Source organism: Leptosomus discolor, chromosome 6, assembly GCF_034619465.1.
Source record: "Leptosomus discolor isolate bLepDis1 chromosome 6, bLepDis1.hap2, whole genome shotgun sequence".
NCBI lineage: Eukaryota > Metazoa > Chordata > Aves > Leptosomiformes > Leptosomidae > Leptosomus > Leptosomus discolor.
Window position 1 is genome coordinate 26364270 of NC_141396.1, and position 25534 is coordinate 26389803.

The 25534-nt window shown below is 35.5% G+C and overlaps 1 protein-coding gene across 15 annotated transcripts in view; it reads right to left on the minus strand.

Moving 5' to 3' along the window:
- The window catches only part of KCNMA1 (potassium calcium-activated channel subfamily M alpha 1), a 518713-nt gene that overhangs the window by 162023 nt on the left and 331156 nt on the right, over positions 1–25534 (minus strand). For all 15 annotated transcript variants that reach the window (XM_086466778.1, XM_086466776.1, XM_086466775.1 and 12 more), the window contains 4 exons: positions 10482–10557; positions 5408–5483; positions 3556–3726; positions 1794–1885 (listed from right to left, as the gene is read on the minus strand). In XM_086466778.1, coding sequence (XP_086322904.1) covers positions 1794–1885; positions 3556–3726; positions 5408–5483; positions 10482–10557 — 415 coding nt within the window. The remainder of the gene's footprint in view (positions 1–1793; positions 1886–3555; positions 3727–5407; positions 5484–10481; positions 10558–25534) is intronic.

The following is a 25534-nucleotide window of genomic DNA, read 5'->3' on the forward strand; positions in this document are numbered from 1 at the left end:
ATTACCCTCTGCTATAACTCCTTTGGTTCCTCAAAAACAGAAGTACAAGTACTGTGTTTGAAAAACTTCTGTCTTTGGGAAACCAAGTATGAATACAAATATGAAACTGAGTAGGTCTCTGTCACAAATAAACATTTTGGGAAATTAATGATACTAGTCTCAGAAATAAAGATATTTTGATAATCTGGATAAGTGAGTTATGATCCAAATTTCCAACATTAGTGTTTACAGTAAAAAAAAAAAAAAAAAAATCCCAAAAACAAACAAACAAACAAACAAAACCCCACCACCTTTAGACATTTGCAGGTATCTCAAAAAAGGGAAGTACTGAAGTTTTCAACTGTGTCATCTAAATGCTTGAGTATTATTGAACACACAATAGCATAAGCGATAACTAAAGGAAAAACTTTGATCTATCTACCCAGTGATGTAAACCAGTACTCTAGAATTAGCTCTGTGGGACATTTACAGTCTTTCTGCTCCACAGAGAGAAGAAACAACTTTATAAAACCATAATCCACATTTATAAAATGATGCATGGGTGATGATTTGAAAGGAATAAAGTGAAAAACGTATCATCTTAAAGTAAGGACAAGATCAATTAATTAGATGTGTTGCTTGCAGTACCTTCTTTATGTTATATGGAAAGGATTCTATATGACTAGTCTTTTAGGGCAAATATATCTCTACCAGTAAATGTCACAATGATATGTAAGGAAACAAAAATGGCAACATAGAGGAGAAACTACTATATCGTGAAGTACATCTAGTTCCTTAGAGGCTATATCCCAGCAGGTCTAGATGCTGGGAATGCCAGAAAGAGCTGGTTTTAACTTGGTCAAGAAAACAAGCAGGCTTTCAATAGAAATGTAATGAACTAATGTGGTCCAGTAAAATTTAACTTTTGCTACCAGGTAAAAATTGTATTTTTTATGGTTTTGGCTTTTTTTCCATACTATATCAATACTGAGGCTGCTACTTCCTCTTCTTCAGGTAGGTTTTACACAGTGTGTGGAAGAGAATCACTTTAAAATCCCTGGTCACAGATCCGAAAGTCATGAATGTTTGCAATACTCATATGAAGTCAAGAGGAGTTGCATGAGATCTGAATCTGCTGTTTGAACAATGAGAAACAGCACTATCAGACTTCTGATATAGTCAGTCTAATGGAATAACCTGATTAACATAAATCTCATATTTTGCATTCCAGTAAACCCAAGTTTTCTAAAGAACGGAGTTGCTGGAAAATCATGTGAATTATCATTGCCACTTAGTTAAGAGGTGACCACATGATAATCTGATGCCAAAAACTGTGAAGTGACAAGTCAACCTTGTTACAGAAACTAACTGCATATGCAATAGAAGCATTTTTTTACAAGATATGCCAGTGTAGTCCTAGTGGTACGCAGGTTCTCTTGAAGGAGTGACAAAATGTTGTGACTTGTACCATAGCATAGCCCAGGTGTCTAACTATAGTGTGACAACTCTCCAGTGGTAATATCTGATGTCAAGGAATACAGCCTTATAAGCTGCAAGTCAGCTATTACCACCTTCAGTGGCTCTTTAAAGTCACACAACCAAACCTGGTCTTTTTTGACTTACTTTCTGCCTCGGGTTGAGTTAAAAGTCCCGCCGTATTTCTTCCGATTAAGGATGAGAGCAGCAATTTCTGGCACGTAGCGAGCAAACATTGCCTACATGCATGAAACAAGAACACAAAAAAAAAAAAAGAAAATGGCATGCAGAGAGTGTTCTACTGCAGCAGAGGCAGCAGAGCCTCTTGGGATACTTACTTTCTTCCACTAACCGCACTATAGGAACCACCATATTTCTTGCGGTTTCCTATTAACTCTATGATTTCAGGGACGTAGCTGGCAAACATGGCCTAAGAAGAAGATAGGAGACAGAAGAAAAGACTAAAAAGAGAGGCCAAAGAAAGGGGGATGATGAATATTTTCAGAAGATATGTATCTTTAAGATCTGAAAATGCAAAAGAATTTGATCTATGAAGTTGTTTTAAAAAAAAAGAAAATTTAAAAAAATGTAAAAGTTCTTATCAAACAAAACAGGAGGACTCAATGTAAAAGTTGGTCTTGGAGAAGGTGCACACCTTATAACTTAAGAAAATGGTCAAAAGAGGAAAAATAGGCACAGAAAACAAAAAAAGAACAAAATTAATTCAAACTGGTATCTAAACATAAAATACATTATGTTTCATTCTTCCTGAAGAGGGGAGGGGAAAAAACCTATCAAACGCCACTGCAAAAAAAAACAAAAACAAGTATTATCATCACTGTTACATTTCTATTTTAAAAGACAGACTTTTTTCCCCCTTTGTTAGGATTCAAAAGAAGACAAAAACAAGATGGAATTAGGGGTTATTCCTCCTGCCAAGAAACAAAAAAGGTCACCCCCCCGCCCCCAAAAAAATTCTTTTCCAAAAGTCTATGTTTTTAAAATGATTGGAATAACATGTGATAGAAAAAAGGTTTTGAGGAGAAAACAAAAATTATTCTGCCATGTTTTGTCCAACAAACATCTTCCTTGTGGCTGGATACTTCAAAGAGCTACTGCCAGTTGATATGGTCTTTGTCTTCATATGACAATAAACATAGATGGGAATGCATATATTTATGCTCATATATATATATACTCATATATATGCATCTCTGTGTGTCTCATATATAGCATTCATAACATTAGTTATATACATATCACCTCTGTAAGATGTATGTATATGTGAAATCAATGTATGAGAGTAACAATATACATATGTATGTATGTGCACAATATATACTGAGAGTCATCCATGAAGCACTTACCTTGCACAGTGTAAATATTAAAATAAATCTTGCTGGTTTAGAGGGTAACATTGCAACAGGTCCTATAATATTACTAACACTGATAAATAATAGAAAAGTTGATATAAGACAATTAGTAACTTTGGTGCTATGTACATACAGGACAAAGAACAAGAGAATTTGCTGATATAAAAAGATACTGGGTATGACCACGTGAAAAATTGTGAGTCAAAATTGTGCTACATGACATGAAAGGGTGTCTGAAATTAAAGATGATGTGGTTTGCCATTATCTGGATGAGGCAAGCTGCTCTTTAAGGCAGTCCAAAGCCACAGTGTTTGTTGGAATTCTGGGAAGGAACACAAAAGGGTGGGTAGGACTTCTGAAACCGCAAAGTGCCTTTAAGTATCAATAGCAGCCTCAAAAAAAATGCACTACCATCAGTCACTAAAAAGTAAAGGACTACAAATAACATATAAATTGGAATACTAAGGCACTTCATGTATTCACATGCATTACTCATTTCAATAGATTAGAAAAATTCTGAATCTACTACACAGGACTAATCTGACACGCTCTGCCAAAATATTTATCTATAGAAAAAAAACGGGGTGTATTAAACATATTTAAAAGTTTTATCATTAATTTTAATTCACTAAACCAGATATTATTATGATTTCTTCAATTACAGCATTAAGATATACAGGATCAAGTATTAAGGTAGCTGGAACAATAATAATAAAAAATTTTATACCAATCCCCCAAGGATGAAGAAGACCATGAAAAGGCGACCAAGGGTTGTTTTTGCATAAACATCTCCATAGCCAACAGTGGACATTGTAACCATAAGTAAATAAACACATTCCCAATATGTTAGCGGTTGATTATTTTGGAAATTTTCCCATGGATCCCCTGAGTTCTCCACCTAAAACGTATAAGAAAACATATAATGAATTAAGAGTTATACCACAGATTACTGAAATATGCATGTGCACACGTGTGTGTGTGTGTGTATATATATATATATATATAATTTGGCATATAATATGAACCCTGGATCCTTTCCTATGATTTATTTTGAACTAATACAGAATGTAACCCTGTCACAATCACAGCATTACAGTTCTTTTGCCAATATGCATGGCCTTGCGACTCATACTATTTATGGAAATAATCTTTTCCATTCATCACTAAATAATGTAACTTATTAATACAGCTAAGTAAGTTCATTTTATAGCAATTTGTACAGAACTTTTTCACAGTATTTCTTGCTCGTAGTGCATTTATACTTGTTTGTTTGTTTGTTTTTTGTTTTAATGCATTATGTAGCTATTAAAAGCATTAGTGACATATTTAGTGGTACACTATTACTTTACCAAGCCAGCTATTGTATGTGACAAAGTTATAAATTTATCAGCGGGAAAGGAGGATGGACTCTTAAAATTTGTTCCACAGTAAAAAATTTTTCCTACAGTAGAATAGAGAAACTCATGCTAAAAAGCACCACCAAATTCCAAGCACTAGAAAATGGCATTCCCTCCCTCCTGATGTAATTTTAAAAAGATTTCTTTTTTTTAAGTAAAAGCTAATATTTCTATGATAAAAATGCTATATTTGTCCAGAGGAGTGTAAAAGTGTGCTCAGCCATGAATGAGAAGTAGGTCATAAAAGAAAATATCCAAAATTTCAGTGCATCTTTGTAAGAGTGAAAACTAAATTTCTGTCTGGTACTACAAGAATTTAACCTTATATAGCTGGATGCAGTTCAAAGTAATTCATGTGAATTCAACTAAATTGCTCTGTACTAACATCAATATCATTAAATTATAATATTCCAAAACCATTTCTGAACAAATTATTACCACTAGCAGCTTGAAATTTTCCTGATTCTAAGTTGATCATAAAATGTACTTAAAGGTCAAACACTTAACCATATTGGATTATATTTACCGAACAAATCAGTAAAAGCAATTAGTTTAAAATACACAATTGATATGTACCTATCATATATAAGCTTATTCCCTTTTATGAACGTATATGTACTTCTATACTATCTTACATTTTTCACATACTGTTACGTGTGGAATAAAAACCTGCTACAAAAAAAAAATCTATGTTGACAGTGATTGAAAGCTACACAAAAATATTTGAAATTTAAAAACAAAAGAGAAGGAAAGAATCTCTAAAAAATTGCTAGCTGGAACGTTAGCAATCCCGTTACTTCTCATGGAAATACAGAACTGCTTTCTTCTGGCACAACCATTGATTTCCCAGGACCCCAGTATTTCAGCTCTGCCAACCCCTTCCAGGAAGCGCTCCGGGTGGTTATTTAGGAAACATTGCCACCTACCGATCACTTGTAATCGTTCAACAAGTTGCATCAGTCCAAGTCTCTTATTGCTGAGGTTAATGATGTATTCCTTACTATTCAAAATTAGTTTTGAGAAGAAGGCCTAAAATTTTGGAAACTGTGATGTCTCTTTTTATTGTACTCTATAGATGTGTTAAGGGATTATCCAGAGCAAGGCAATTTCAGGTAATAAAGTAGCTCAGAGAGCAGATGATCCATGAGAAAAACTCAATGAAGTATTTTCAAATATACTTACCAAATGTATGAACCCAGCCGCTGTCAGCCACGTGCTGATAAATATAGAGCACAGATTCACTAGCTTGATGGAATTACTGAAAATAAACAAAACCCAACAACAAATAGAAACTTAGACCAGAATTTATCACACATTTTTAATATGTACCTGTGTACAACTACATAGACTGAAAAGGTCTGAAGATGATTTCTGAAGAGAGACAGGCTCCCTAAAAAACTTATTCAAAAGCCTATGCAAAATATTTTGTCTTTGCAGAGTTCAGATTTGCATAATTTAGATAGCTTGAAAGAAAAATTCCAATGCATTTGGCAGCAGAAAGACAAATGGAAACCTTAGCTACATCTGTACTCATAATCAAACAAACAGAAGTAAATAATGCTTTTTCACAAATAATTTGGCTGCCTCTCAGTACACTCGCCTTTCCATTTTTCATTGCTATACACCTCAGCAATTATTTACATGTAAATATTCTGGTACCCTGGAATATAGCCATGCAGGGTCAATGAATTAAACTGAGCATGTCCATCAACATTAGCTGCTGAACACTGCATTTATACAAACAATTGACTGATTTTTTGAATTATTTAGTTTTTCATATGCTGCTTCTATATCCATTGTGCTTTTGACCCCAGACCTGTGGAGGCTTTCAAAAATTAACAGCAAGAGGATGGTTTTGTTGCATACTTACCACATGTTAACACTTGCATATGTGACCACAGGGTAAGACTACTTCCCTACCATTATAGTAAACAATCAATGAAATATTGCAGCCAATCTGTAAATGTCATGCTGCTTTTGTGAAAAAAAATTATGACACCCAAATTAAATAACTTTGGTACTTTATATTTCCTGTGTAAATCCCTAAGTAATTTTCATATTATTCTGCTTGCATGAATGCCTATGGACTTTCTGGAAATTCATACAGAGCCAGAGTATTTCATTCTTCACATTCACATTTTTCTAAAAATGTATGTTCCATATTGTAGTCAGAAGTGATTTTGAAGCACTCAGTTCATACTTACAAGTTTGTGGAAGAAATATAAGTAAAGCTTGCTCTCTCTTTTATAAAAATCACTATGATTTCAAAAGCTAAGGATACTCAACAAATACACAAGGAAGCAAAGTCCATGTAATACTATGCTTAAATAATCTTACCCATCCATGGAACTGTATTGGAAATAGCTCTCCTTTGTTTTTGAAATCATTTCTAAGAAAGAATAATACCTCAGAAAAATCACTGTCATTCCTAAAGCAATACATTCCAAAAGAATAAAAATCGGGAAAAATTCACTATCAGTGTTAGCAGTAGTAGTTTCACAGTAGAATTAATTAGTATTTCTGTTTATAACTGCTTTAAGGACAATAAAAAGGCATTACTTTCTGAACAAAGTGGAGAAATGAACCTGAAAAATTAATCAGACCAGCTCCATTAAAAATATTTTTAAGAGTTAGCAAAGTGGGCATCTGTGGGTAATACAACTGGGTAATATGCCAGATGCTGTAATGAACACCATACTCAAAAATAAATAATATGCAAGCAATAAATAATATACCAGTTCACCTACATCAACCATATTCCCTATTTCTCTCTTTCTTAAGGTATGGTTGATTAAGGTTCATATTTTGTTGGTGATAACATTCAGACATAGCACAGGACACAAACCAATTTGCTGATGCAAACCGCCATTATGAAAGGCTAAATATCATCCTTCACCTGAACTTAGAACAGGAGAGGCTCCTGAGACAATAATGCGTCAGTTAGTCTCCACATATTACTGTAATACAAGTAAATGACAGCAGCCATTAAGAATAACTATTTACACGACTTTTTGGGTACATTTTATTTTTGCAGATTTATTAAACATTGTACCTTATCTCTCCTCTCTGAAATACTCCCTGTGTTTCTGCCAGAGTCTAAATATAGATGAAGGATTAGTCACAAACATTTTCTGCCTCTTTAAGCTCTTTCCAACATCTGTGCAAAATCCCTTATTGTGAGCCCTGCCTAAGCCTCTGCAGTTTTGTTGAAAAATATTAGAAAAGAGTGAAGTGAAGGAGACAAATTTTCAACTAAACACCACACAATTAATTCTATTTCATAAAACACAGGAAAAAAAAATTGAGTAAAATAAGTTTAATTTCAGACTATGGGAACAAATAAATCAGGAAACAAATAGGCAGAGTATGGTCTTTTAATACACCACTGTAAAATTTTGCTTCGCCTTACTGGTTCTTTTCAAATACAATTAATAATTTTTCAGATATTCCAATAATTACCTAACACTCCCACACTACTATGCTAGTCTCCTCACTGACTCTATTTTTGCATCATTTAGCTTATTCCTTTGGATTCCACTGTTTGGAATGGCCCTTCTGCCCATTGTGTCAATAATATATGCTCCTTTAAACCTCATGTCTCAGTCACTAATTCCAGGAGTAATAGGTTAAACTTTTCCTTTACTGGGGAAAAGAAGAAAAGGAGGACAGAATTTCTTCTTTAATTGTACCAATATTGAAAACATAGCAGTGCCCTTTATCTTGTCAGTAGTTAACCTGTTATTAATACCAAGCACACTGAAATCCCTCTAGTCGAATTAGTTCCGTATTTTTTCATATAAATACATATCATCTCAAGCAGAGAACACTTTTATCTTTTGCAGGATTTTTAAATAATAAAAAGTGTTAGTGGTTTTTTTGGCATACTATCATTTCAGAGCTAGTAACAATATACTGAATTTGCTATCTCAGTTCAACAATTCAAGTTTTGTCATTAATCCTTGGTCTCCAAATTCACAAATGATTCTGTCGAAATTTTCATTAAAAAAGTGGATTAAAGAAATGCTACAATATCTTAATTCCAGAAGTTTTTTAATCATCCCTGAGCAAACAACATTGCAGTAGCTGGTCAAAAGTATACAATACAGTATAAGAGTTTAAGGTAATAGTATCAGTTTAAGGCTACTGTATGTACTTGAAATCACTGCTTGAATTTAAGGAAATAAATTATATTTCATTAAATTTATTGAGACTACTAGTTCAATTGTTCTAACTCTCACAAAATTACTAAAAATTGTCCATTAACCAGTGTTCAGCACACTGTACTTTTTTCTTTTTTTTTTTCTTTTTTTGAGAAAGATTAATAATGCAGAAATAGAAATTCACAGTTAACAAGTATTTTGGTACTGTACCAGAAGAAGGTGTACCCACGACATGAGCCATAGTTCTTGTTTGTGATGCTACTTAAGAACATGCTGAAAATCTGAAAATTTCTCATTGAAGTTAGCAGTAGCAGTAATAAATGAATTTTCTAAATTTTTGTTTTCTAAAAACTAAATTAATCCAAGACAATAAATAAAACCCAAGGCACTCACATGGTCAAAATTATGTCAGGTATAACTAAAAAATTTTCTAAAATAAATGGTATTCTGTTCATTTGTTTTAATTTAACTCATCCGTTTTACAAAATGATGTTTTGTGAACATTGACAGTATTCCAAATTATTTAGTTCATTTCAGGTTATTAAGACACAAAAGAGAGCAGATATATCTTTCTACTGAAGAATCAGCAACAAGGAGAGATATAACAAACTGTTTTGAGGCACTGACAGTTTTTTAAGTTAAATAGCTAGTATTAGCTAGCTGGGGATCAATCAGCTGAGTAAACTCAGTCATATAAGGAAGCTTTGCTTTACAGGCTGATAATTGACGTTTGAGGTTTACAGATATTTGGAAATTCATATAAATAATCACAGAGTTTATGATACCTAATCTAAGAGTAAATTTTGCACCAGAGAAATGCTATTAAAATGAACAGGTCAATCTTGAATAAGCCAGCTCTGAATACACTGAATGTGATTAATGCAGTATCTTTTTATTTATGAATCTGGAAGTTTACAAATCCACTACTCCTGAAGGGGCTTTTAGCCTTTACCCAAATACTTTGAGTTTACAGGGCTTCTCTGTAACCTTTGGTGAGGTGATTCTGTGTGTTAAACGCAATCTCATTGGATATTCTGAGCTCCTGCACAAATTACTCTCCTTTACCATACTGGTAGTATTCTAAGATACTGGACTACATCTTCACTGCACAATCTTTGATTTCTTTATTTGACAAGAACCGCATTTCTTACAGTCATACAGCTAAAGACAGATAGTGTGAGAATTTACAGCAGAGAGAACAGTTTCAAGGTTAAGGGTTGAAGAAACAGCTGTTTACCAGGAGTGTATACAACTCTCAGGGATCTATTTCCCCACCAGTACTAATTAACACAGCAAGTAAAAAGCATATAAAGCCCTCACATATGCACCATGAACTGATGGAGAGAGCACAGGATTTCAGAATGGAACTGAGTTTACTGTAACTATTGGAAGCTGGTTCCAATACTTCACCTGAAGCATTTTAGGGAATGATGAAAGACAATGGGTCTTCAACAGCAAGGCATGGGAAGGTTCCTTTTTTTCCTTCAAAGTGATTTTTTGTTCAAAGTTGTGCTGCTTCTGAACAACTTTCATGTATCAATAGCCCAAAGAACTGGTGAAAGCCAGAAGGTTACTTTAATTATTCTTTGAAATAAATGCTAATGACAATGAGCACATTATAAAGATAGCTCAGTGTAAAACTAATTTTTAATGTTTTTGATGTGAAGAATGAAGCTGAGTTAAAAAAATCTGAAATAGAGCCACAATAATTATTTCTCAAAGTACCCTTTAACTGCATTCTATTCAATGAATTTTGATTTCTATTTTTCCAAGGCAGCAGAATATGGAATGATTATGTGGAAAGAAGCAATGTTCAATCAGTGCAGAGCTTTGTAACTCATTCAGCTTTTAATTTATCAGCACACAGTCTTGCTCAGATATTTCAAATGTAACAACACATCAAGTAAAATCCGCTGATTGCATAGTGAAAGATACTGACACGGATAAATCATTCATCAGCAGAAAAAGCCTTAAAGAATACATAACAAGTGGGTTTTTTCCAGAAAAGAAAATCACATCTTACTAGGACCACAAATGTAAGGCTTTTATGTTCTGCCACCAATGCAACTAACTCAGTGTGTAAGAAATGGTCTTACCTTGTTTTAAGGATATTCAGAAACTGCAAAATTTCTGAAAACTGTATCAGTCTAAGGGCTCTTAAAAATCTTAAACCTGCAGTAAAAAAAAAAAAAAAAAAGGCAGCTCTAGTAAAGAATAATTCAATCTATAACAACATTTCACTTGTAACGATGAAATGGCAGTGATCAATTAAATCAACATAAGTAGCATACAAAACACCAAATACCTTTGATATGTTCTTCCATATTTAACAGTTCCAAGATCCTTACCAGGTCTTTTTCAAATTGTTTTAAACTTATTTCCTTAATAACTGAAGTATCCTAACAGAAAGCCTTAGTTTATGTAGGAAGCCATGGGAGGAGACGCACAAGCTGAAAGCTAAGGGGAAAAAACCTCACTAAGGTTCTGTTGGTTGTTCTAGTGCATATGCCCTTCTTTTCCAGGCTGTCAAAGACACATACAGATCTGAAACTCCTCAGTCCTCCAAGCTCCCACATTGCTTAGTAAAAAAATAAGAGATTATGGGCAAGAGATCTGATAACCTGGATAAAGTAGACTGTGTATATGCCTGATTAAATTGGTAAATCTTAATGACGTAAAATCTTTTATTGTAATAATGCTTCCTATCTCCACCCTAATTTCAAAAATCTCAAGCACGAGAACAGAGAAATAACACATTCTCTCCTAAAAATGTCAAATCTACTATAATTCTTTCCATCAGACTATGACAATAGGAACAGGTTACAATTTGGCTATTAAAGAAGTAACTATTTTTACAAAGAAATAGCATTTTGTGTTGAAATCAGGTTGCGTGAATAGCAATTCCCAGACAACTACAAAGACAGTGAGACATATAAAAAGAGAGTGTGTGCAAGAGAAAATACCATAGAAGATTAAGGGCTTAAATTATTAAAAGATACTTACGCTGATAGTAAATAATTTGGCTGCAGATCTTTGTCATATGAATAAAAATACATTGTGTATTATATATATACATAGCTTACAAAATTAAAATAAGGCTCTGCAGATAATTTTTATTAGATAGTGCAGCCAGGAGTTACATAAAAATTGTATAACATGGTATTGTGACTATTGCAGTTAGGTTCAGGGCAGATTCTTCTCATACATTCTCTTTATTGACATTTATTTTACCCAATTTCAGTGCTATATACCAGTTTTTACTTCTAGAAACTTAAGGAAAGACTGGTCCTGGCAAACTTATAAACCTGGTCACAATCTTGTCACCTGGTAATCATCTCAGTGAGTCGAATGCTTCCCTTCAAGAGCAAAGATGCATGTGGCCAGATGTGTTTAAATCAAGGCTTTATTTCTGCAGTATTCTCAGAAAAAATTTAAATAAAATTTTTACTCTTGCTAAGGCTTATACATAGCCTCATTAAATTGCCTTGTTAAGTAGCCTTAAAGTAGAAAATCACTCCTGTCTATTACATGGATATAAAGTTTCTTTTTAGTTACTGACTATGGAGAACTCTGAAGATTAAGTACATCTTGAAAACTCGATTTGGAGACCTAGATAAAAAGCAATAAAATCATGCTTAAGAGTTATAAACTTCAGATTCATTTGCAACTAGAGGATGATCATTTTGCATCATAGTGCTGAAACAGAGAGACATGTCCCTCTGCTCCACTTGCAGTAGTTTTCACAACTGCTACTCGTGTCCAAAATGATGTGCTGGACAGGGATGGAGAAGACCTTTACTAGCAACCCTAAACTTTCTCAAGTCTGTTCCATCCAGCTACCTCCCCCACTCCACTCCCTAAGAACTTTCCAAAAAATAGCTCGTGGGAGAAAAATCCTTCCTTTCAAATGTTTTGTGTTTAGCATGAAGTTAATGAGACAGCCAAGTTACCCACTGCAATGTTTCAAAAAGAAGCCTGAGAAACATCAAAGTTAGCAATAAAACCTCTAACCCCAAACTCTTACAATGCTTAAGATAAATTTTAGTGTCTGAAACATCAAATGGTAGAACAAAAAGACTACGGCTTCAATGTACTTTTTGTAAAAGAAGAAAATCATTATGGATTAACTTCTGCATTTGCTACAGACTACGTTATTTTAAAGAATTCTCATCAGACAACATAATTAAAAAAAAGAAAAAAGCAGCAGAGAGTTCGCTTGAACAGTTCACTTGAACTAAAATAGAACTGGCTTGTAATTGTAAAAGGTTACAATCACCTTGTAACCTCTGTATCTTGTCTAGGACATTACTTGTGTGGCTGTGTTTTATAGATAAAGGAATTATTATATAGAAATGATCAAATTTTTATCTTCAGAAATGTCAGTGTATCACCCGATTTGTGTGGTTGAAACATGAAGAACAAAAATGAAATGAAAATCAGTTTTCTTTATCACGATGGCAACTGAATTCCTTCCAGTTTTCTATGCTTTTGAAGACCCAGATCTGTTATCAGATTACTGTATACATGTCATTTTATATGATTTTCATAGAATCCTAGAATAGTTTTGGTTGAAAGGGACCTTTAAAGGTCATTTAGTCCAACCCCCCTGCAGTAAGCAAGGACATCTTTAGCTACATCAGGTTGCTCAGAGCCCTATCCAACCTCTTCTTGAATGATTCCAAGGATGAGACATCCACCACCTCTCCAGGCAACCTGATCCAGTGTTTCACCACCTTTATTGTAAAAAAATTCTTCCTTATATCCAGTCTAAATCTACCCTCTTTTAGTTTGCAAACATTAATCCTTGTCCCATCACAACAGGCCCTGATAAAGAGTCGCTCCGCATCTTTCCTGTAGGCCCCCTTTAAGCATTGGAAGGCCGCAATAAGATCTCCCCAGAGCCTTCTCTTCTCCAGGCTGAACATTCCCAAATCTCTCAGCCTGTCCTCATAGGAGAGGTGCTCCAGCCCCGATCATTTTTGTGGCCCTCCTCTGGACCCGCTCCAACAGGTCCGTGTCTTTCCTGTGATGAGGACTCCAGAGCTGGAGGCACTAATGGAGGTGGGGTCTCACCAGAGCAGAGTACAGGGGTAGAATCACCTCCCTTGACCTACTGGCCATGCTGCTTTTGATGCAGCCCAGGATACAGTTGGCCTTCTGGGCTGTGAGTGCACATTGCCAGCTCATGTCCAGCTTTTCATCCACCAGTCATTCTCCACAAGGTTGCTCTCAATCCTTTCATCCACCTGCCTGTATTGATACTGGGGGTTGCCCTAAGCCAGGTGCAGGATCTTGCACTTGGCCCTATTGAACCTCATGAGGTTCACACAGGCCCACTTCTCAAGCTTGTCCAGGTCTCTCGGGATGGCATCCCGTCCCTCAAGCTTGTCAACTGCACCACTCAGCTTGGTGCTATCTGCAAAACTGATGAAGCTGCACTTGATCCCACTGTCTTACGTCATTAATGAAGACATTAAACAGTACTGGTCCCAATACGGACCCCTGAGGGATGCCACTTGTCACCAGTCTCCATCTGGACATTGAGTTATTGACCACTAACCTCTGGATGTGACCATCCAATCATTTCCTCACCCGCTAAACAGTCCACCAACCAAATCCCTATGTTTCAAATTTAGAGAGAAGGATGTTGTAGGGGTCTGTGTCAAAGGCCTTACAGAAGTCCACAGAGATGACTCCATAGCTCTTCCCTTGTCCACTGATTAAGTCACTCCATCATAGAAGGCCATTAGGTTGGTCAGGCAGGACTTGCCCTTGGTGAAGCCACACTGGCTAAACTGAATCATCTCCCTGTCCTCCACGTGCCTTAGCATGGATTCTAGGAGGATCTGTTCCATGATCTTCCTAGGCATAGAGGCGAGGCTGACAGGTCGGTCATTCCCGGGCTGCTCCTTTCTACTCTTTTTAAAAATAGGTGCAATTTCCCTTTTTCCAGTCTCCAGGGACTTCACCTGACTGCCAAGAGATGTGTATTTCAGAACAGTGTAAAAAAGAACTCTGAAAAGTGATCTGAACAAAACACATAAAAGGACTGGACAACGTCAGGGCTGCAGCTGGTAGGTTTGGGTAACCTTGTTTCCAGGTACTCATAGTATCTTGCTCTCAGAGGCTGAGCATACAAGCATCACAGTTAGTGCAGTGTTTGCAAGTGAAACCCGCTATGCCTGCAGTGTTTACCCCCCATAACACATTTAACACAAATAGTCAGTCAGCTGAAACAACTCTATACAGTAGGGACAAATTACACAGTACAATGCACTTGTGTGCACAACTCCCCAGCAGGTTATACCATGTGAAGACTTTGTGTGATCTATGGGCAACACCCGCTAATACTACCTGAAATGAAACAACAGAGAAAGGGGAATTGCCATTCTTGAACAGTTATTTCTAAAGCTCTATCATGAAAAAGGTAAGAGGCGCTGTCTTTGAATGAACCACTTTGGCACTCTAAAACATTTAATAGCATTAACTGACTTTCTAGTAAATTATGTTCATTTTGAAAGACTGCACCTAATTCAGAGATTTTAGCCTTATTCTTCAAGTAGACTACAAAAAAATGCTGCTGAGAATAAGCTGTAAGCATAAAACTCAGATGAAATGAGTCTGCCCCTAAATGTATGATAATTTGTATCACCTTGAACTTAGCAAGCAGATGATGAATCAAATGAATAATTCCCAGAGGAGAAGTCCACAAAGCACTTCATTCCAGTGCTGGTATTAATGACATGTGGAAGCGTGCTTGCAATCATACACACATCCATAAACTGATGACACAGTAGTACTCACAGCAACAACCTTGTTGCAATGAGACAGCTGTCAAACTAAAAACGGCCTACATTATTCAGTAGGTAGCTTACTACGAATCCACATAAGATCAAAATTAAAACAAGCTAAACAGAAAAGATTTTGATGGGTCTAACCCAAGAGTAATTATTGACAGCGTTCATAAACAATAGCCTTTCTCTGAAAACGATTTACATGTAATCAGTAACAAAATGCCCCATTCTATACTCTCTGTTTTCAAAACAATTTTGACAACGAAGATGATGTTATCTCTTTCAGGCCCACCAATTCACCAAGAATAGAAATTTTTGATGTTTGTTTATGCATCAAGAATAGTAAGCAAAACTCTAGAAGAGCACTAACAAAAATTCCCATTCTCCCAAAGCTGTCTCAGCCACATACACAAATGGGTACATCTCTCTCCTTAGCAATATTTGGGAATGTAACTGATACATCTGGGGAAGAATTATTTCTTTTAATACAAAATATCTACAAAACTGTTTTACATTTAAATGACAAAATCAGTAGTTGAGATAGGGTTTCTTAGGTACTACAGTAAAGTTTATGGTAAGTTTGCACATTTCACAGGATCATGACTGCTAAAGTTAATTGCAAGCTGCTAAATGGAATGCTCAGGAAGTACTTCCTGTTTTGTTTCCATCATGTCACTCACCTTTTTCTTGGGAAGAGATTTTTTATCAGAATTTTCTTACAGGATCTGACTGGAATAGGAAGTAGCCTTCTATAATCCAATTTATACCAAAAATAATTATCAAAAGATTTAATTTACCTGGAAAATCTCTCTAATCACAGGAAAAACATACAAATAAAATGAAGGGCCTCTTGAGGTTGTCAGTCCAGTGCTTCTAAATGGATGACTAAAGTAGGCTTCTGAGCTGTGTTTATTTCAGCTGCAATACCCAAGATACAGCTAAGAGATTCATAGATTTCTAGACCAGATAAAACTTTTTTTATTATCAAACCAGACTCCTTTAACTATATGAGACAAACAATTTTAATCAATAGTTTCTGCCTCTAGTACAATAATTTGAGTTGTAGGTATGATAATTCAAATGAACCTCCAAGTATACCACAGAATTATTTTCTTACCGTGAAAATACCTGTGTTGCCTGTACAGCTAATGGACCATTCCCAAAGTACACTGAAAATGTAAAATATGTGGGTAATATATTCTATTATTTTTACTAGTAAATTTCTGGATAACATGTGTGCTGTAATTTTATTTCAGATTCTGACTGCTCAACCTGGAGTCTGTTTAAAACCAACCAACCAAACACACACACACACACACACACAAAAAAACCACAAAAAAACCCAAAAAAACCTCCAAGAACCACAGGTGACTCCCAGAGATCAAATGTCTACCCTAGGCCAATTTTGAAGTGTCACTAAAAGGCAAAATACTGCCTAAAAAACGGAAATCAGTCTCAAATATTACAGAAATCAATGATCTATGCAATAAAAAACAATATACTATGTTGAAATACTGGGCTAGATCTAAAATACAACATGAGTATTTTTATTCGTTTCCCTACATACTTGTTCAGTTCTGTAAGGTGAGGTGCATATACTCTCCAGCTAATGCCTTCTGACTTCTTACTAAGGATCCAGCAAAATGGATGCTTCAGACCAGAACAGTGGTATAAACATGACCAATAAACTATGTGCCAGTAGCAACACAATTACAGAATAAAATTGTTTTCTCTATAAAGTTTACAACAAAAAAAACAACATTATACTGAGCTTTGATTTTACAGCCTTAACAGTACTGAAATATGGTATTTTCCTGTCTGTCAGAGTTATGTAGTCTCTCTGTTGAACTGATGCTTTTCACTGGATTAATATACAGCAGCAATCTGGATTACCCATAAGTTACTAACCCCCCTAAAAAAGGAAACTTATGATTTTAAATCTACAAAGGGAAGAGAAGGAAAAGATAACAACTGAGCTTATTTGTCTTTAACGAGCTTCTAAAAAACAGGAACAGGAATTGGGATATTTCTTCATTCAACAGGAGAGGTCAATCTACTACAATGGGATCAACTATTATTTTATTTCTCATCAATGAGATACATAAGCCCTTTCTTATTGCCATAAGTTGCTTCTTCTTGATTACTGACAATAGCATATCCAAAATACTGGAACAAAGAGATTCTATACAGCATTTCTATTCCTGACGAACCATTCACCCATTCATCAGCATGGTATCTTTATCAAACCTATGAATGGCTACTTCTACCCTGTATTTCATTAAGACCATACAGTTTACTGAAGATTGAACAAACCAGATTCTATATTGAGGAAATCAGAACCTTTTCTGAAATACATATAATGGTAGGGTAATTTTTAGGATACAAAATAATTCTATCCTGAATGCCTTCGTACAGTGTAGCAGAGCAACCTGAGATTCCACTCCCTGTACATAGGTTTGAAAATGAAAGCTCAAAGATCAAGACAAAAAGTAGCATGGGAGGAAAAGAATCTGCCATTCCTTGGAAGAAACACAGTCAAAATATTTTGATACATTTGCCTGCCTCTGCTACACAAGTGTAGGAGCAGGGAAAACAGCCCAAAACATCGATACCATATGAACCAGGATAGAAAAACTGCATCAAGTTCAGAATCTACACATTTCAAACAATGCTTGTTAATAAACCTCTCTGTTGCACATCCTTAGCTTATTCTTACACCTGTTAAAATAATGACAGCAGTTTTAAAAATAATTTCTTAATAACTCCACCATTGCAGAATATTACAATCCCTCCTTCAATAAAGACGGGATCACTTGATTCTAGATGAACACTGAATCCCTTTGATGAGGGAGACATGATCACATTACAGCACATGAGTTTGGGAAGGAATTTTTCCTATAATGCAAGTGAAATTCTGTAGCATAATTTTGAAACTGAAAAATTAAATATAATATCTTTTTAGAAGAGAATAACACTAACACCAGAAACAATCACAAACTATAGTTCTGAAGAAAAAGTTTAGAGTTCGACCTTACCCCAGTATGAGCCAACCCTATAACAAGACACCAAGGAGTTTCGAAAAGTATGTTGTTCTTCCTTTTCAGGGATATTATGTCCAGCTTTGACACGATATCCATTTTGGTACAATTCTCCAAGAGATTTTTTACGCCTTCTAGTACTTTTATAAGTTTCTGTACGCGTGCCCCCAGAAGTGTTGTGGTAGACTAAAATCTTGCTGGGAATCATGACTATGTATCTTCGGCTTCACGAGCACTGCACATAAGTATTGTGGTCCAGTCTTCAGTCACAGCATCCACTAATAGCAACGACAGTCATATATTTATCCTTCTTTTTGCTAATTCAGTATCAGCATGGAGAGACAGCTCAGAGTTCTTTCTTTAACAGAACTTCTGTTTGGATGCAGATTTATTCAACTGGACACAAGATAATGCAAAGTTCACCTTTACAAGTTGTTACCAAAAGATAATTCAGTATAATCTAGTCTATTTCCGTTAGCATGAAACAAACAGAATTAATTCAAATACAAAACTCTAACTCATAAAACAGACTGAGTATCACAAACTGGATGGACAAAACAAATCACAGAAGCAGGCAGGCAGTGCAGATGTTCCTCTGATCCGTGATGTATTAGAGCTTAAAAGCCATCTTCTATCCGGATATTACCACATAAGCTTCTTTCAGATACACCAAAGCAGCACACTCATTGATCCAAAACCCACAAACGCGACGCTGTTCACTTGGAATGAACAGGTACTCTCATAAAGAATATAGTTCTTGTAGTTCATGTAGAAGAGAATTGTTTACTGTGTATTAATTTCTTTGGCAACTTTACACATCCATCTTCCAGTTAAAGCTAGTATGCAGAAGGCAGAGGTCATATAATCAGTCAACTCTTACAGGATTTATCCCAGATGACATAAAAAAAACCCCAAAAATAAACACAACAACCCTTCATCTAATCCCAGTTAATGACAGCTGTATTACTGAAGGGAAAAAAAAACAACCCCACAATTTAGCCATCAAGAAGCTGCACAAAGAATAAAGTGCACTATTTCTCTCAAGCAGACTCATCTTGTGAATATTCACAAAATGGATTTTAGTTCAGTCAGCCACCATCTCACTCATTCAGAAAAAGCTCTTTAAAATAAAATCTAAATGTGACATATTACCTTCCATGATATATGATATGCTTTCTTAGTCAACTTCCTGCTTTGAGCATTAACATACAAACTTAATCTTGAAAAAACTATCTTCATTTTGAGGAATATTCTTATCATTCCTATTTTTTGTCCTCAGAGAAGCCATGAAGACGTATATGCTAAATACATACCAATGCCATCTGGAATCCAATGCAAAGCAGAAACAAAAATAGATGGCACCATGTGCTTATAGGAAAAGTACAGGATCTCAAAGCGTTTTGGAAATGTTATTAAACGGTGTCAGTGCCAAATATAGAAATGGGGAGAACAGTCACATAAATCTCAAATTTCAATATGCAGTGAGTGGATCAGAGGCAAACCACTTCTGTGACTCCTTTACGTTGTAACCTTTACATTATGTACTTACAAACAAACTGGTCATATTCCCAGTCACTGGGTCACAATAGTGAAGTTTCACTGTGTGTAGTGGGAATAGTTTTTGATTCTTTACGTACACACGCAGACATACATATAATATATCTGTGAACACTTGAATCATTCCTCTCAAATTAGAAAGATTTGAACAAGGTAGTACTTATCCATGTTACTAATCACATCTTGTACAGCTCCAACTGAAAGAACGTCCTACTTTTTGCCATATAAGGCATGCTATTTTTCTTTTTTTTAAATGTAATCTTGAATAGTATTATAACCTTGTTATTATCCAATTTTAAACCTGTCATTAGTGTACTTTGTACTTCATACAGCAAATGTTTGGGTGTAGAATCCATTTACCTTGTAAGCCTGGAACATCTGTGAAGGAAAACAGTACCCAAGCAAAAAATAGCAAGAGCCAAGCTGTTTAGTTTACATAACCTATACTTTGGGTTTAGTAATTTGACAGTATTCCTTTAACACTCTCAGCTCCCTAGCAGAGCCAGATTTTTATGAATTTTCTCCCTTTTTCTGTCAGTGCACTGCTAAATCTGTTGCATATATCAAAATCTGAAAACATTAATTAAATGACAAAAACTGGAAATAAATCTAAAATAAACCTGTTCCACAAGCTAAAAAAACATTAATCTAAATTTCAGCAGCAGCAGGATGACCACACATTGTGCTGAGAAGCACTACTGCATCAGATAGAGCTACACAGATGTTTGTATTACTTTCCTGTGTAGACATTTCTGTTTTCCAATGCAATGGTTTTTAGCATTTTATTCTACAACCTGATTAAGCAAGACAGCTTATTGTATTCAGTAAGAGTACAGTTCTCTACCATTTATTTACTTGGCCAAATTTTTTCATATTAGATACAAAATTAAAGAAAACTCTTCTCTATAGGCTAAATTATTTTTTCTTCACTTGTCAAGAAAACTACTTTTTAGATATCCCACCACCCAGCTCAGATAAGCAGTTAAAGTCTGAAGTCAAATTAAGCAGATGAAGATGATGCCATTAGGAAAATGGCACTGTTTCAGTGTTTCTGTACTTTTTCCTACCCTTGTGAAGGACACAGTTGACAGTCTCCTGGCCTGAGGCAGACTAAAAATTCCTAAACTCTTTGTTAACAGAAACACCTGAGACGTGGGCAGTCTACTCTGCAATATTTACTTCCAACTAATCAATAACCTTTCTGTTTTAAGGAGCTCTAGGATGACTTGTGAAAACGTATTGTATCTTCAATGAACACAAGCTATTTAAAGTATGTTACAAGTGACGTTTTTCATATTTTCAACAGAATTGTACCCTTGAAGAATATCACACCATGACCCTCCCTGAATTAGCCATAAATTGGATTGATATACTTTTGGGAGCATTGCTACAATTAAACAACTTGCTTTCAAAGTCCATTCAAATGTGAAACTATTACTCTCAAATATGCAGGAGAAGAAAGCAAGACTTCTCAGCAGCTGAGCTCCGCTTTACCTTTGGCTACGCAGCAACTAGGTGCTTGCTATATCATCTTGCAAAAGGGCAAGGAAAGAACAGATCTTTGGCATAGACAACCAATGTATTGGGTAGGAGATGGTACCAAATTATTGTCCTCTAAAGCACAGGGATGACTGATTTGCTGTTCTTTTGTAGGATATTATTTGCTTAAGTTGTACCCAAAACCACAATCTAGAAAACACATTGAAACAAAAGGAAACCTGCCAAGGAGAAACCTGCTGTAGAGAAAAATAACTTTGATATATCCAATGACCATCCTCTCCTTGGAAATGATTTCTTAATTTATTATACAGTAAGGCAACATGGAATGTTCAACATGTTATCTTTCCTCTCTTTCAGGTTGCTACTTCTGAAACTACAGCGTAAAAGACATCGTTCTACAAGAAATATCCCATAAAATTTTCATTGGTCCCATTTCAAAAAGGGTAAAAGTATTATTCATAGAAAAAAAAACCCACAATGGGTGTGCCTGAATATGAAAACTATACAGGTTGGCCAACTACTTTTTTGGTACAGCTTTGTAGCATTGTCTATGGGTTATGATAAAACCAGAACAATTTAGTGTTGATTCTGCCAAGCACTTACCACTCATTAATCTCAGTAAACGATTTAAAGGTAAATTTACAATCCAGACTTGAGTTCTTGAAGAGATGCATGTAGTTGCATTTTTTATTTGCCTCAAAGTCTTAAGATATTAAACCATTTTCATTAAGCTTGGCACTAGCAACAACGAAAACAGTCACTAGATATGTAAACACTAACTTCGTTGCTTTATAACACTTCAGGCAATGACTATGTTACATTCCATAAGACAAGCAGATATATATCCAGCAGTGAACGAACAGATCTTTACGTAAAAACAGAATGTATTACCTTGCAAGCGTCATATTTTATAAAGGAAGTATTAACCCACGAAACTGATGGTGGTGCCATTTTTAATGAAAGGCTAAAATCATGACGGGAAGGATAAACAATATTCATACTTACCTCATGGAAACAAACAGCTAGGGAGAAAAAGAACTTATTCATTCTCATTTTTCTATTTTTTTAATCTTACAGTTGAGTAATCCTTTTAGATACTGAAGTCATATTCAAAATATGCCTTTTTTAATTCTTTTATTTTTGGAGAAAAAACTAATTGGACACTTCACTGACGATGTTACTAAAATCAAGATGATCCTTGAAATAAGAGGTTACACCTCAGCAAACAAACCTTGCAGAGAGGTGGCACTGCAAGTTGGAAATGGGATTTGTTTTTCAAAGTGCCCATTACAACTCAATACAAAGTAGTTTCAGTATATCCTGAAGAATAACAAGTTAGCATCTTGTATAATTTTCCCTGGCATTCATCAGGAACAAATTGCACTAAAATCAAGAATATGCTATTCTAAGAGTCTGTAACCACTGGGCAAGACAAATGGTAAGAACAAAGGCAAAGGAAGGACAAAGGCCTGATCTAAAGCCTGACTCATACTGCAGGACGTTGGTTTAAAAAAAGACTTGCAATTCTGCCTGTCTGCTCCTGTGAGTCACAAGGCACCATAACTGCCAAAGAAACAATGAGCATACTATGAAATAAGACTTGAAAAGGAGTCAAATGTTTCAGTTCTAATCAAATGGTATGATATAACGCATCCTAGCCATTGAACCTTCTTTAGCTTTTGAATTGCACAGAGAAAATATTTAAAGAATAGATATACACAGATAAATACAGATATATTAATTATTAAAAACCGGTTATGAAAATGACACACCACAAAAGTCTATATGCAATTATGATCCAAGTGCAAAAAAAACCCAAACAACCCCATTTTCTGACCAGATGGGTGCCAAACTTCATAAAATATTTATGCCTGTCCAAGAGAAGTGATGCCATTTTTTTCAGTGTAGAGAACGTTTCCTTGCACATGGTGTAAATTTATGCTGAAATAACAACAAACAGAATATTTCATACCGTACCAGATTAAAAATTTAGGCACAAAAATTCATGGAAATCAAAGACTATGATGTTTTAAATGCTTTTTGGAAATATAGCTGTCATGTAGGTCCATACACCACTTAGAACTATCCCTTGTTTCACCCCATGCCGGTACTAAAAGCTATTCAGTATTGTATCATGTTTAAATACAAAGTCTGAGAACTGCAAGCATCAATTCAGCACTAAAGCTGAATCAGGAATAAATCCAGTAAAGGGATTAGCATTTAAAACTCCTCTCTTCAAATTCATGTCAGACGGAAAATCTGTCTGTTATCTGCCTACTGAGAAGCAAATTCTCAGGGAGTTTCAAGTGCAAATACTTGCACTAATAGGCCAATATTACCAAATCACTAAGAACAGATAGGGAAAATTTTTATCCAGAGTAGACTAGAACCAGTGCCTAGGCCAGTAGGTGGCTGATGTTTTCCTAGAGATGCTGTTTCTCCGAATCTATGCCTCATTTGCTATTTTCCACTGAATGCAACATATTTCTTATATGATCCATCCTGCAGGCAATTGTATATCATTTTCTTTAGATGATTTTACAAGCTAAGAGTGAGCATGAGAGAATCCAACCTATCGTGGTTTGGTTGTATTTTCTACATGTCTCTGCTTGTACTGTGCTGATATCTAGACTTTGCCCACAATAGGAAGGAAAGTGACACAACGCAGAAGAATCCGAACTCAATGTTAATATGGAATTTAATAGAAAATAAAAGCTGGGATCACACCATTTTCTTTACAAATTATCCTATCTCACTTGAATTTATACTTGCAATATTTTACCTGTAGAGACTTGAATGTTCATTGTCTGCCACACGATCATGATGTATATTGCCTGCCAACTAACGACTATAAAAAAAACTTTGTTCTTGAGAGTTAGCATTGTCCTAACCTGTCCTAAATTACAGTGTAAGATGTGCCCCAAAAAAAGCATTCTATTACCATCTTCAGGAGCTGTTGAGACCAGGTGGGGCGGTGCTCCCTGCATCCCCTCTCTGGACTATCTTCTGTTAATGGGCACAACAATGCCTTATCGCCTGACCCATCGAGAACTCGCTCCTGGGCTACCTCCTGTTAATGGCCCATCAAGGAATTGCCTCATGACTCCCCATCCCATTGTGAGATGCTCCGCCCGGGGGGAAGGAGCCAAGCAGTCCATGCCAAATAAAAAATGAGATCTCCAACACCCTAGCAGCCTTCTTCCACTGGATTCCCAGAGGAGTTTTTTCCCCCACGGGAGTTCCAGAGGACAAGAGCTACCTACCTACCACTGGACCTTCGGAGGAAGACCAGACCCTTTTACACGATTGCTGCTTCAATAGAACTACATCCATCACTTCAGGAGGACTGCAGCCACCATCTTACCGGACTGGTACTGCCACCCTAACAGGGTGTCGGGTTGTATTTCTGGCTCTGTCAGTGTAAACCAGTGGGTTGTTTGTTTTTTTTCTGCCTTGTGTTTTATATATATATATATATATATATATATATATATATATATATATATATATATATATGTAAAGAACTGTTATTCCTATTCCCCATATTTTTGCCTGAAGGCCCCTTAATTTCAAAATGATCATAATTTGGAAGGAAGTGAGTTGCATTTTCCATTTCAAGGGAGGCTCCTGCCTTCCTCAGCAGACATCTGTCTTTCAAACCAAGACATAACCACATATCTAGCCACTACTAAACACTTCATTAACCATGCTTTAATAACAAGTAACTAAATTACAAATAATTAAATTATATTAAAATATATGTAAATTGTATGTCTACAATATAATTTTAATAATAACAATTATTTTAATTTATAACAACCATCATTAATCACTGAAGTACATAATTAAAAAGTGAACCTCTAAATAATATCATATCTATTACCTACAGAACATTGGTAAGAACCCCTATAGGATTTAGAATTTCAATAATAGCTATAGAAGTTGGATATTGAATAGAAAACAGTCAAAAAGGTTGAATTGTTAAAAAAAAGAATAAATAAGAAGATTGTGAAAGGCATTCAAATCATTAAGATTTTATATTTATCCCACTGTGATTATTTCTTCTTCTGTCACAAGGCTGAAGACTCATTACATCCTTGAACTTCACTGACTCACTTGACTTACCTCTGAGAAAAGCATCCCAGATCAGAATTAAGTAAAAGTGAGCATAAAACTGATTTAACATGAAAATAATATTCACTCCGGCATCAGCACATGGTGTCAATGCCATACTTGGCCACTAACATTACAACTAGCTCA